Below are 14,122 nucleotides of genomic sequence, written 5' to 3'. Positions count from 1 at the left end.
GCCCGGAGTTTGCGAATTGTCACCTCCATAGGGGTGCGAGCAATTTTCAGCTAATTCGGCCCTGCGAAGGGTGCGAGTTAGGGTTAATTCGGGTGCAGTTTTCAGTGTTAAAATGGCACCCGAATGGGAACTCGCACCCTTCAGGGTTAATAGGATTGACCCCCATGTGGTAAGGTGTGCTGAGGGAAGCGAGCCATGCGAAGAGCCACGGTACACTAATTTGTGGTCCATGTGGTAAGGTGTGCTGAGGGAAGCGAGCCATGCGCGGGGCCACGCTACACTAATTTGGGGTCCATGTGATAAGGTGTGCTGAGGGAAGTGAGCCATGCGAGGGGCCACGGTACACTCATTTGGGGTCCCTATGGTAAGGTGTGCTGAGGGAAGCGATCCATGTGAGGGGCCACAGTACACTAATTTGGGGTCTATGTGGTAAGGTGTGCTGAGGGAAGCAATCCATGCGAGGGGCCAAGGTACACTAATTTGGGGTCCATGTGGGAAGGTGTGCTGAGGGAAGCGATCCATGCGAGGGGCCAAGGTACACTAATTTGGGGTCCATGTGGGAAGGTGTGCGGAGGGAAGCGAGCCATGCGAGGGGTCATGGTACACTAATTTGGGATCCATGTGGTAACATGTGCTGAGAGAAGCGAGCCATGCGAGGGGACAGGGTATACTAATTTGGGGTCCATGTGGTAAGGTGTGCTAAGGGAATCGAGCCATGCGAGCAGACTCAACACACTAGTGTGGGGTGATCATCTACAAATTTATACTAATAAAATTCATTTTGATTTCTTTGTGTTGACCAGTTCCATGTCGACCTTTTGCTTCTGTCGACATGTGCCTATGTCGGCCTTATGAATGTCGACCTATTTACTGATGACCTAAACACTGTTGACCTTTTATACTATAACCAATGTAGCCAGACATTAGAACATTATATTTAGGATTTACTGTCATTTTGAAACTTGGAGTGGCCTTCTGCCCCCACCAAATACACCTTTTTTTCCCCTTCCCCTCTTGTTCTATTCTAATAACAAATCACTAGAAACCGAAACTGAACTTAAACAGTTACCACAGCTGGCCCTCTTATGTAGTTACTGATATTTTTTGTATGGGAAGCAAAATGTATGAATGTATGAAGCTGACACGTTCATAGAGAATAGATAGCTGTACTCTTATTAACTATATGTCACACCAGGGGACTCAGTCGACAAGACTGAGACCTCTGGTGGGGACCTGGACCGGTACCTGAACCGGGGAGGTTGGAGAGGACCCCTGCGCATGAACTGCGCGACAGTGCACCCAGAGCCAATAAGTAGTCAGAGGTAAAAGTACAACCAGATTTATTATGCAGAAGGTTGTAATGATACAGGCAGTAAAGTATGCAGGAGTAATGACAGTTCATGCAGATTGCAATACTTTACAGGTATGATGAATGAAGTATCGATGGTGGAACATCGGATGGATATCGGATATGGAGACTGTGGGTCCGGAATGACGGACGGAAGATAGGAGCTTGACTGTGGGTCCGGAATGACGGACGGAAGCTTGACTGTGGGTCCGGAGTGTCGGACTATCGATGGTGGAACATCGGAGATGGATGATGCAGGAGCATCGGAGGACCAGAGTCCTGGAGCTAGGCTGGATCGCTGGGCTGACGAGGCAGGCTCACAGGTGATGGAATAACCTGGACTTCAACAGGAGATGGAATAACCTGGAATACACTGCAGCATGGAAGACAACACCAGCAGAGAGAGACACTTGCACGGAGACAAGGACAGCTGACCATATACAGGAGACAACTGAAGCACTAGCATTGATCTGAGAGCTCCCAGCATACTTATACCCACTGGGTGGCCAGGATTGGCCGGGCAGGTATGACTGGGAGATCAGATCACACAGGATTGGACGGGAATGACATGTGACTGGGAAAACATGGCAGCCCCCATGTCAGGCTATGGCGGGAAAGTATGTTTGCGCACACCATGCTGGATACTGGGAGCAATGGCGGCGGACGGATGGATTGCCGTGCACTGAGTACTGTCACTGGGGACAAGGAGAGCGGTGCGCCGCGCAGCCGCGGACTCAGCAGCGCTGAGCAGACTGGAGGATGGCAGCGGTGATGGCGCACGGCAGACAGGACGCCGGCAGGGGTGACGTCTGGACCGCAAGCTGAACCTGCGGAGGCACTTAGCCGGTAAGAAAGTCTGTCTGAGAGCTCGGATCGTGACACTATAGCAGTGTATCCAATAATGGCCTAGTCGTGGGCTGCAATAATTCAAAATGTTCCACTGCTAGTCCCAAAGTCACTCCCCTCTCACCGAAACATCAGCATCACACCTCTCTGGAGAACCCTTATAAAGTCGTGCAAAATCTTAATTTGTAATTATGTTATTTGCAGGGTTTGTTCGAGGCTACTTCATGTGCGGAAGAAGCACATTTTGTGACATCATAGTTGCCTGGCAACACAATTGCTGCGCTTTTAGAACTGGAAAGTGGATGACAGTTTCAAAAGAAACAAAATACAGCTTTTACCTACTGCAAGTAAAGTATTTCAGATCAGCGATACATACATTATAATAAAGTATTACATCTCTAGTCATCATACACAAGCCATACTGATGTCACACCACACTACTCATCATACACAAGACCTTACACCGATCATCATACACAAGCCCTACAGATATCTCACTGACCATCATACACAAGCCACTCCGATATCACACTGATAATAAAACACATAAGACACTAAGCTTCAAAAGTGATAAAATGGAGAGTGATAAACAGGCAGCCAATCAGCTCCTACCTGCCATGTCACAGACTGTGCTTGAAAAATGTCAGGCAGGAGCTGATTGGCTGGCTGTTTATCTCTCCATTTTATCACTTTTGAAGCTTAGTGCATCTGGCCCAATAGCTCCACCAATATGTCACTGACCATCATACACAAGCCCCACCGATATCACACTGATCATCATACACAAGTCACTCAGATACCACAATGGTCATCATACACATAAGACACACCGATATTACACAGGTCATCATACACAAGACACACCGATATTACACTAATCATCATACACAAGCTCCACCAATATCTCACTGACCATCATACACAAGACACACCGATATTACAATGATCATATTACACAAGCCACACCGATATCACACTGATCATCATACAAGCCACTCAGATACCACAATGATCATTATACACACAAGACACACCGATATTACACAGATCACCATACACAAGACACACCGATATCGCACTGACCATCATACACAAGCCACTCAGATACCACACTTATCATCATACACACAAGACACACCAATATTACACTGATCATCTTACAGAAACCCCACCGATAACACACTGATCATCATACACACAAGACACACTGATCATCATACTGATCATCCTACACAGGTCACACCGATATCAAACACCTAAGGCATGATTCTGTGGTTGGAGTAATTATTGCCGTATGGTAATGCAGCAGGAGGCATCTATTACAAGCAGTGGTGAACCGACCTGCTTCCTAGGACACAACACTGGATAACTGGCCATGGAGACACACAAGCCACCCATCACAGAGGTCAGGCAATCTCAGAACAATCACACAAATTCTTGACCTCTTCCCTCCCTGTAAACAGCAGGGACACACCCCGGTTAGGAGAAACTAAGGTTGTTGCTCCCCCTCCCCTCCCCACACCCAAACGGCATCAGACTGTCAATTGCTGGATGCTGTCATATATTGGGGCACAGGTGTGTGGCACAATGTATCCGGGGCATCTCTGTATGGGACTAATAATTTGGGACACAGGTGTGGTATTTACACAATGTGGGGCACAGATATGTGGCATATGTATAGGTACCATTGTGTAGCATAGGTATGAATTGAAGGCACAGCTATGTGGCATACAATAAATGTGAGGCACGACTACAGTATGTGGGATATTATGTATTGGGGCACAAATGTGTGGCATATTAAACATTGGAGGCATAGAGGTAAATCATAAGGTACTTGTTTCCTAGCACGTGTGCTAGTGTGCGATGCGATGCAATATTTCCGTCAAATTAACAGGAGTGCTAGTACAGTATAATATTGCATAGCCTCGCATGCCAGCAAACGTCATGCGATGCGATTTTTAATTGTACAAGCACCCTGATGGGTGCTTACAATGTTAAATGCAGCCACATTGTCAACGCCATCCCCACTATCAACGCCAACCCGAAGCGTGGCGAGCGCAGTGAGCCCACAAGGGGCGGTGGTATGCGTCCTCTGACCTTTTCATACCCCCACTATCCACGTCGGCGTGGAGTTGATTTTAGATAGTGTGGCGAGCGCATCGAGCCACACTATCTAAAATCAACTCCAGGCCGACGTGGAAAGTGGGGGTATGAAAAGGTCAGAGGACACGTACCGCCGCCCCTCGCGGGCTTGCTGCGCTCGCCACGCTTCAGGTTGGTGTTGATAGTGGGGGTGCCGTTGACAATGGGGGTGCATTTAACATTGATAGCACCCATCAGGGTGCCTGTACAATTAACGATGCGATGCACTTCGATCAAAATCGTGGGCGCTGTGCTAGGAAACAAGTACCAAGCATAATTATGAAGTGGAGATATAACTGTGTGTCATATATTGAATTTGTGGCAGAGATGTATGGAATATTATAAATTGGGGTAAAGTATTAGGAGACACGTATAAGGAAAAATGACTTCACAGAAAGGGTAGTGGATACGTGGAATAGCCTCCCATCAGAGGGGGCAGAAGCTAATACAGTACAGCAATTTAAACATGCTTGGGATAGGCCTATGGATATCCTTACAAATAACTAAGGATTGAGATTAAAGTATAAAAAAAAAAGCATGAAAGTGAAGGGCCACTTTAGAGTTGCCTAACTTAGAACCTGCATTGGGACTCCCATTTGAAGTGCATATCTCCTGCTGCCCTGATTATTTACTGCAGCTAGTGCACCACCAAGCAATTTGCAAAAGCAGTGATTTGGTGTAGTTACTTTGACTGCTATCTGGTCCTTAACAGCAGTCCTTAATATCAACTCTCTGCAACCCCCTCTTAGTCCTTGGGAGCAAAGAACACAAGTACAGATGGGGCAGGTCCCATCTTTGCAGGGGATGGCGATGGCGACGGCAGCCGCCATCCCCCGCCAGCGCCATCTCTATAGCGAGAAGGGGACGCACGTGCACGAGAGGTGCGTGCGTCCCCTTCCGACGGCGCTTCCGGCGCTTCCCCCCCCCCTGAAGCGGAGACGGACAGGGTTCCCGTCGCGCTGCCGACGGAGATTGAGACGCGCGTGCGCGTGAGACGCACGCGCGTCTCAGTCAGATGGTGAGGCAGGCTGCTGGCGGATCGCCAGCGGTGACGTTCTGGCGATTCGCCAGCAAACAAGATGCCTGCCCCATCTGTATGTGTAATACCTCTTTCACACAGAAAAGCAAATTACTGAGTTTCAGAAAGTGAGAGATTTTGGGAGGGTTTTCCATTTTTTTTAAAGCAGTAATCATAGAAAATGCAAAACCAGGTTGATTTTGCCATGTAATTGATTGCTGCTTTAAAAAAAAAAAATTGGGAAAATTCTCCCAAAATCTCTCACAATCTCTCTAAAACTCTCACCCTATTACATTTGGCCCACCGTGTTAATCAGCAAATTACCGGGTAGAAATTTTTAACCTTGGTAATTAGTTTTTCTGTGTGAAAGGGGATCACTTTGGGTCCCGCAAAACAACCTGGCACTCAAATGCAGTGTAAAAGCCGGGATTTAGGGGCTATTCTGCCTGAAAGTGGTATACTGTAGCAGTAGTTTTCTTATTTCAGTGTCTGCTAATGCTCTTTGGTGTGAGCTGTGGCTAAGGGTGAGGATGTTTTAGTAACATAGAATTTGACCACAGAAAACCCATCGTCCCATCTAGTCTTTACTTAAACATACAAAAAGGAAAATACAACGTTTTGAAATCGATTTTTATTACCAAGAAATTATTATAAAAGTGAGAATTTACACAACATAAAATGTGCAGGGACAGTGATGGCGAAGATGCAGGGACAGAGACGGAGGGGACACAGGCAGGGGCGGATCCAGGATAAAATGACAGGGGGGGCACCATGATAAAAGAGGGTTTGGGTGGGGGAGGGCGGTGTTAGTGGTGTTAGTGGTGCCAGTGTACATGCTAAGAGAGCGGCAGATAGAGGGTGGGAATGGGATTAAAAATAGGCCCTGGCATTTAAAATATGCAGGCCCACCATGGAGACAAAAGTGAAGCATGTAGTTGTGCGCGCGCTCTGGAAAAGGGGGTGTGGCCACTCAAAAGGGGGCGTGTCCTTGAGTGTAGTGTACCACACCATATACAACTTCTACACATTATGCAACAAAATACTAGACCTCATTATACTTGCCCCTTAAACATAATGACAAATGGATTGAGCCAAAATTCAAATAATGCCACATGGATTGTGTCAAAATTCACATAATAACACACGGATTGAGCCAAAATTCACATAACGCCACATGGATTGTGTCAAAATTCACATAATGCCACACAGATAGAGCCAAATTCAAAAAATGCCATACGGATTGAGCCAAAATTCACATAATGCCACATGGATTGAGCCAAAATTCACATAATGCCACATGGATTGAGCCAAAATTCACATAATGCCACATGGATTGAGCCAAAATTCACATAATGCCACATGGATTGAACCAAAATTGACATTATTCCACATGGATTGAGCCACAATTCACATAATGCCACACGGATTGAGCCAGAATTCACATAATGCCACACAGATTAAGCCAAAATTCACAATACACTTCATAAACAGGGACCAATGGCGCGCATTAAACATTTACACCATAATATCCATTACACGTTAAATTACACGCCATTATGTCCATTATGTATTATGCCAAACACTATAATTCCTATTAAAAATGATGCTACATAAGTGCTGCTTATCTACATGCTCATTGCCAAGGGTTCCATGCTCATTGCCAGAGGTTCCATGCTCGTTGCCATGTAAGATTACATGCTCATTGCCAAGGGGGAATACATGCTCACGGCAAATGGGGGACAGCCGCCGCCAGGCAGAAGTGATAGCCACTGACAGTGGCAGAGCCTGGCTGTATTCAGAGCACTGCAGGTCCCGGCTATTTGAAATAATACCCCTTTCACACCATAAAATGCATTCCCAGGTTGGCCCCTTTTACACCAGCCTAGTCCCTGCATTTTCTGGTGTGAGGGGGAGAGAAAACCACCCCTCCCCCCCTTTAACCAGTTATCTAATTTAACCGGCTATATCTTCGGAACCAACTGATCCATTTACATGAGACAAGTATCATATTGAAGAACTTTTGAGTGGGCTTTGAATGATTTTGGTCCAGTGAAACTGGAACGTTTGGTTCCAGAGTCTGCCCTCAAAGAACATGAACAGCCATGAAATTACATTTCCAAAATTAAAAAAAAAATTGGTTTACACACAATATCTCTGGAACCGATTGAGCGATTTGGAATTGAATGAGATCAACCACAAGCTTCTGTGATGCCAGGGAGGGAACTGGCAGCCATCGGAACCGGGTGGGGGTCGGAATTAACGGGTCCCATATTATCCTATGGGGAAAAACGTTACAGATTTGCCAGGCGATATCTCCGGTTCCCGGGGGCTAGAGACACGGGGCTGGGCTCGTTGGAAAGCCCTGGTCCTCAGCTACAAAATGAAATGAAAGGGGGGGCACGTGCCTGGGTGCTCCACCCTGAATCCGCCACTGGACACAGGCACTGAGACAGAGGGGAAGCAGGGACAGTGACGGCGGGGATGCAAGGTCAGTGAGGGCAGGGACATAGGGACAGAGATTGAAGGGACGCAGGGACAGAGGCAGCGGAAACCCAGTGACAGCAGGAGCGTAGGTACAGTGATGGTCGGGACAGTGACGACAGGGACGGATGGATGGCGGGGATGCAGGGACACTCACGGCAGGGACTGAAACGGTGGAGAAACAAGGAACGGAGATGGTGGGGACACAACGGGGTTGCAGGGACAGTGATGGAGGGGACACAGGACGAGATGGTGAGGAAAGAGATACTGTGTAAAGCTAACAATACCAGGGGTCCAGTGGGGGTTAAGCAGTGCTGTCTGTGGGCACCCGGTGGATCTCCTGGGGCAGCAAGGATTGGAGCAGGGTGCACTCCACATTTTTGGCAGGTGGGGCTCTGACAACAGTGTGGATAAGAGCCAGGTGCACCTCCAGCAGCAACGCTAATGGGGCCGGAGGACCGCTCGCCACAGCGATCACAGTAACTGTGGTCAGTGGCCCAGATAGGGGGGGAACAGTCAGGCTTAGTGTAATGTGGCAGGCATGTCCGATAGGCCAGTAACAGTTAGTTATAAAAATAAGGTATGAGGCTGCTGCTTTCAGCCTTCCCCGTGCAAATATGAGTGTTGACAGTCTGCGGCTTGTGGGTGTGTGTGAGATGCGCGGGTGGGAATAATTGAAATAATTGAAAAAATTATTTTAAAAGACAGGAGGGGCATGGGCCCGAGTGCCCCCCCCCCTTAAATCCGCCCCTGTATATGTCCATATACAGGCATACCTCCCAACATGACCCATTCCAGGAGGGACAAGCTACTCTACTCGTGGACTTTCCTCTTAATTTCTGATTACCATTATCTGTTTTGAACAGGTAAACTAATAATAAGAAAGGTGCTTCACCACAGGTGATAGCAATCATAAATGCTGTGACGTTCAAGGTGATCACACAGTTTGTAAAGAAGCCCAGATATTATCCACATTTTTGTATAGCTAAGATATCAGAGTTGTCTGCGAGGAGTCATTGTAAAATTCAGGTAAGGGACCAATAGCAGATATTCTGTACCAGAATTAGAGCTAAGGTATAAACTGTACTGAGTACATATCACCACTAGATGGCAAGCTTGCATAAAGCTTGTATAGCAACTTCGTAAAATAGTTTAAGTATAGACGGATCAATATGCAGGAAAAGAACCGGTATATAACCCTGAATATGAAGTAGAAACATAGAAACATAGAATTTGATGGCAGATAAGAACCACTTGGCCCATCTAGTCTGCCCCTTTTTTTTAAACATGTTACCTCAAACCATATTTGATCCTTGTTTTTTGGTAAGGATATCAATATGCTTATCCCAAGCATGTTTAAATTGTACTACTGTATTTGCGTCTACCACCTCTGATGGGAGGCTATTCCACTTATCTACTACTCTTTCTGTGAAAAAATTCTTCCTCACATTTCCCCTGAATCTTCCTCCCTCTAGTGTCAGTGAATGTCCTCGTGTTCTGTTGCTCCTCTTACTGTGAAGAATGTCTCCCACCTGTACCTTGTTAAAACCCTTGATATATTTGAAATTTTCTATCATGTCCCCCCTTTCCCTTCTCTGCTCTAAAGTATACATATTAAGATCTTTTAGTCTTTCCTGGTACGTTTTGTGATGTAGGCCATGCACCATTTTAGTTGCTCTTCTTTGTACAGTCTCTAATGTATTTATATCCTTCTGGAGATATGGCCTCCAAGTAGTTTTGTAGCAAGACAGAATCAGAATACCGGTCTTCTAATATAAGAATACAATATAGCATGAAACGTAACGTACAGAGTGCAACATACAAGCCAGCTTTCAGCGGCGTAACTATAGCACCGCAGCCCCCGCCACCGCGGGGGGGTGCTGTGCATGTGGGGGCGCCGGGGGCTGCGGTGCTATAGTTAACCCCCCCAATCCCCCGCAGACTTACCTATCGCGCTGGTCCCGGCGGCTCCGTTCTTCTGCTGAGGACCACCACAAAATGGCCGCCCCCATATAGCACACAGTTCTCTGAAACTGTCTGCTGTATGGGGGCGGCCATTTTGTGGTGGTCCTCAGCAGAAGAACGGAGCCACCGGGACCAGCGCGATAGGTAAGTCTGTGGGGGATTGGGGGGGGGGTTTGCATAGGCGGCGGGGCGGCAGGGCAGGGGGGTAGGGGTGCTTGGCGGTGGGGCGGCGGCGAGGGGGGGCGCCCCCCCTAACGGCGGGGGGGGGGGGCGGCCAAAACGTAGCTACGCCACTGCCAGCTTTCATTGCAAATAACCCATATCGTTATCAAAGAACAAGGAAACTGTTTGCAGAGTCCCTTAGTAATTCACAGGTGCAGACCCCCGCACCTGCACTACAAACAGGAGAATGGGTCATATCCCAGCAGTAATAACCATTTCGGTCATTCCCAAGAGGTATGTTGGTGTCAACAAGCTCCTCAACAGAGCAGTGCAGGGCGGCCAGGCAAGTCACTAGTGTATCCCAGGCAGCCCCGTCAATAAGCAGCTCCAGTATCCCATGATACAGGTAAGTTCCTGTGAACGAAAGGTGAACTCTTTGTGGGCAAGGCGAACCCTACGGTTCTACACTTTTCCAAGCAAGCAGGAGACCGTTCCTTCCAGTAGCCATTGCGATGCTCCAACCACCTGAAGTCTATTACAAGCTTTAGTGTTATAATTGCCTGTAAATCCAGCAAATTTTAGTCTAAGGGCAGTTAGGCTGTGGAAGGGGATGGTTAGGGTTAAGATGTGGAAGGGGACAGTTAGGGTTAGGCTGTGAAAGGGGAGAGTTAGGGTTAGGCTGTGGAAGGGGATGGTTAAAGTTACCCTGTGGAAGGGGATGATTAGGGTTAGGGCTGTTTCACACAGTACGGTTCCTGCCGCACGGTGAAATCCCGTACGGCCAGGGAGCCGTGCCGCACTCAGCAGTTGTGAATGGACACTATTGTGTCCATTCACACGGGACGGCCACGGCCCGGCCGCACGGCTGCAGCCGGATCCCCCCACTGGAAGGGACGGCTGCCGGGCTGTGGCCATCCCTGCCATTATAAAATTCTGAGTGCGGCGCGGCTCCCTGACCGTACGGGATTTCACCGTGCGGCAGGAACCGTACTGTGTGAAACAGCCCTTAGGCTGTTGAAGGGGATGGATAGGGTTAGGCTGTGGAAGGGGACGGTTAGGGTTACCCTGTGGGAGGGGATGATTAGGGTTAGGCTGTGGAAGGGGATGGATAGGGTTATGCTGTGGAAGGATACGGTTAGGGTTAAGCTGTGGAAGGGGATGGTTAGGGTTAAGATGTGGAAGGGTACGGTTAGGGTTAAGCTGTGGAAGGGGACGGTTAGGGTTAGGCTGTGGAAGGAGACAGTTAAGGTTGGGCTGTGGAAGGGGACAGTTAGGGTAAGCCAGTGGAATGGGACGGAGAGGGTTAGGCTATGGAAGGGTACAGTTAGGGTTACGCTGTGGAATGGGACGGTTAGGGCTACGTTGTGGATGGGGACAGTTAGGTTTATGATACTCACTAAAATGCATCAGGATCTCCCCAGTGCCACCACTGCACCACTACTATCAGGATAATAGGAAAGTGGCCGAAGTCAGTGACAGTCCCAGTTCTTCGATAGATAATATACACTCATTGCTTTTGTTGCTGCTGTGGATACTAACGTGGTCAGGCAGCCTGTGCAGGGTAACCGCTGATATTACATCACACTATGCTAAGCCACCCAGCAGCCGGGCAGCATCTGAATAATGTACTGCAGGTGCTCAGCGATGCCAAGGCATTCAAAAAAGGTACTTGTTTCCTAGCACGGCACCCACCGCATACCGTATTTAGTGGTATGCGATGCGATATTCCCGTTAAATTAACAGGAGTGCTTGTACAATGAAATATCGCATAGCATCGCATGCCAGCAAATGGAATGCGATGCGATTTTTTAATTGTACAAGCTTACAATGTTAAATGCACCCCCATTGTCAACGACACCCCCACTATCAACGTCAACCTGACGTGTGGTACGCGCCCTCCATCATTTTCATACCCCCACTATCCACGTCGACGTGGAGTTGATTTTAGAGCGCAGCGAGCCACCGAGCCCTGCGGGGGAGGACGCGGAATACATGTAAAGTAATCCGTGTCACCTCGCCACGCTTCGGGCTCGGTGGCTCGCTGCGCTCGCCACACTATCTAAAAACCACTCCACGCCGACGTGGATAGTGAGGGTATGAAAAGGTCAGATGACGCGTACCGCTGCCTCTCGCGGGCTCGCCACGCTTCGGGTTGGCATTGATAGTGGGGGTGGCGTTGACAATGGGGGTGCATTTAACATTGTAAGCACTCAATAGGGTGCTTAGACAATTAAAAATCGCATCGCATCGCATGCCGCTATATTGCATGCTATGCGATTGCATAAGATGCACTTTGATCAAAATCGGGGGCGCCGTGCTAGGAAACAAGTACCAAAAATGCACTGACTAATACCAAAAACATGGTATTCAAAGTTCCAATTCTCAGATTCGAATCCTGACGATTGGCCTCCCTAGAAAAAGTGTCCACTGTCAGTGGATTTGCCTCCCAATGAAGCACCAGTGTACATTGTAGTGGATTTCTATCTCCTCCTTGGGCCATGATATGCTCTGTGTTCCTGTGTATATATAAGTCTCACTCTAATATCCTTTCCATCTTTTTTTCTCCAGTGAGAACACTGATACGTACAGTATGTTTCACTAGGACCGTAATCAGGGTAAAAATCCTTATTTACAGGAAAAAATAACGTAGGAAAAAAAGTGTAGCTTTCAAAAAGCAGAAGATAAATAGACAAATCTTAGGACAAACATTTGTAATAAGTACGACTACCAACCTGTCTTGTACATCTTTCATTAGGTGATGCATGTCCACCTCTTGTTTTCTTAGGGATCCAAAGGAAGACTGGCTTTCTACATGCCCGGACCCACCGGCGTTGCCATGAAACACTCCAAATTCAGCATCAAGATCACCCTTAATGACATCACCACATTTACCCTCGTATTTCACAAATTCAGATTCAATAACAACTAGAAAAGAGAAAGGGAAACCACTGATGATGTCATACACACACATAACAGGACCAATCAGACGATATTGATCACTTTATATAGTAGAGGGGCCGTATACAGATTAACTACCGTCTTCAGGGGATGTGGTCATTAGGTTGACACTATGAAGGTCGACATACATTAGGTCGAAAGGTCGACACGTGAAATAGGTCGACATACATTAGGTCGAAAGGTCGACACGTGAAATAGGTCGATCTGGCAAAGGTCAGAAGGGTTGGAAGGTCAACACAAGCATTAGGTCAACAATGGGAAGGTCGACAGGCAAAAGGTCAACGCAAGTTTTTCACATTTTTTTCTAAAACAGGCGGTATTTCATACCCTACCATCCACTAGGGCTTCGAGGGAGAAAATAATAGTGTGCCGAGCGCAGTGAGCCATGCAAGCGATGCGGTACACTGGTACGGTGTCCATGTCAACCAACGTCGAAATTCAGGACAACAAACATGTGAAAAACCTTTTGACTGTCGACCTTCCCATTGTCGACCTAATGCTTGTGTCAACCATAGCCATGTCAACCTTTAGTGGTCGTCCTAATGTATGTTGACCTTCTTGTCAACCCTATGACCCATACTCGTCTCCAGAGCCAGCTCCCGAGCTATCTTTCTTTAAAAGTTTCTTACACTTAAAGCAACAAAAGTGCACAAAGATGGTGAATGCTTCCTGAAATGTCTTTCAGGAAGGGGGGGCAGCTAATAGAGAGCCAGGCGGAGGGAGCAGGGGGAGGCTGCGTAGGGAGCCGGTCAGGCGAGGAAGCTGTTGCGGTGCCAGCGGGAGCAGGGCGCCGAGCAGTAGAAGAATCAGGCTTCCGGGCAGTGGAGGAAGAAGCAGCGAACTTGAAAAAACAACAACACCCATACAGATGACTAGAAAGCCATTGATTGGCTGAGACCTCACTCAGCCAATCGCTGATTGGCTGAGAGAGGTCTCAGCCAATCAATGGCTTCCTAATCATCTGTATGGGCGTTTTTTTTTTTTTTCAAGTTCTCTGCTTCTTCCCGGGGGACTGCATATGATAAACCCATGTGAACACACATGCTATTTGGGCTGATTTCACATGCTATCTCGTGCCCGATCCACCGGAATTGGGTGAAATTGGGCCCAAATCGCATAGTGTGTACACAGCAGTACAGTGCTACAGCTACCTAATAAAACAGTTCTAGAAATAATGCTGCACCAGAGTAACTACTGCATGT

The 14,122-nt window shown here is 47.7% G+C and overlaps 1 protein-coding gene across 5 annotated transcripts in view; it reads right to left on the bottom strand.

The window, feature by feature from the left end:
* GSDME (gasdermin E) overlaps nucleotides 1–14,122 on the bottom strand; it is an 88,309-nt gene that overhangs the window by 64,673 nt on the left and 9,514 nt on the right. For all 5 annotated transcript variants that reach the window (XM_083189191.1, XM_083189195.1, XM_083189194.1 and 2 more), the window contains exon 3: nucleotides 12,695–12,887. In XM_083189191.1, the coding sequence (XP_083045317.1) occupies nucleotides 12,695–12,887 (193 nt within the window). The remainder of the gene's footprint in view (nucleotides 1–12,694; nucleotides 12,888–14,122) is intronic.

Source organism: Crinia signifera, chromosome 5, assembly GCF_055691185.1.
Source record: "Crinia signifera chromosome 5, ASM5569118v1, whole genome shotgun sequence".
Taxonomy (NCBI): Eukaryota; Metazoa; Chordata; class Amphibia; order Anura; family Myobatrachidae; genus Crinia; species Crinia signifera.
Note: the sequence above shows the minus strand (reverse complement) of the source record. Positions and strands in the feature narration are given on the sequence as shown.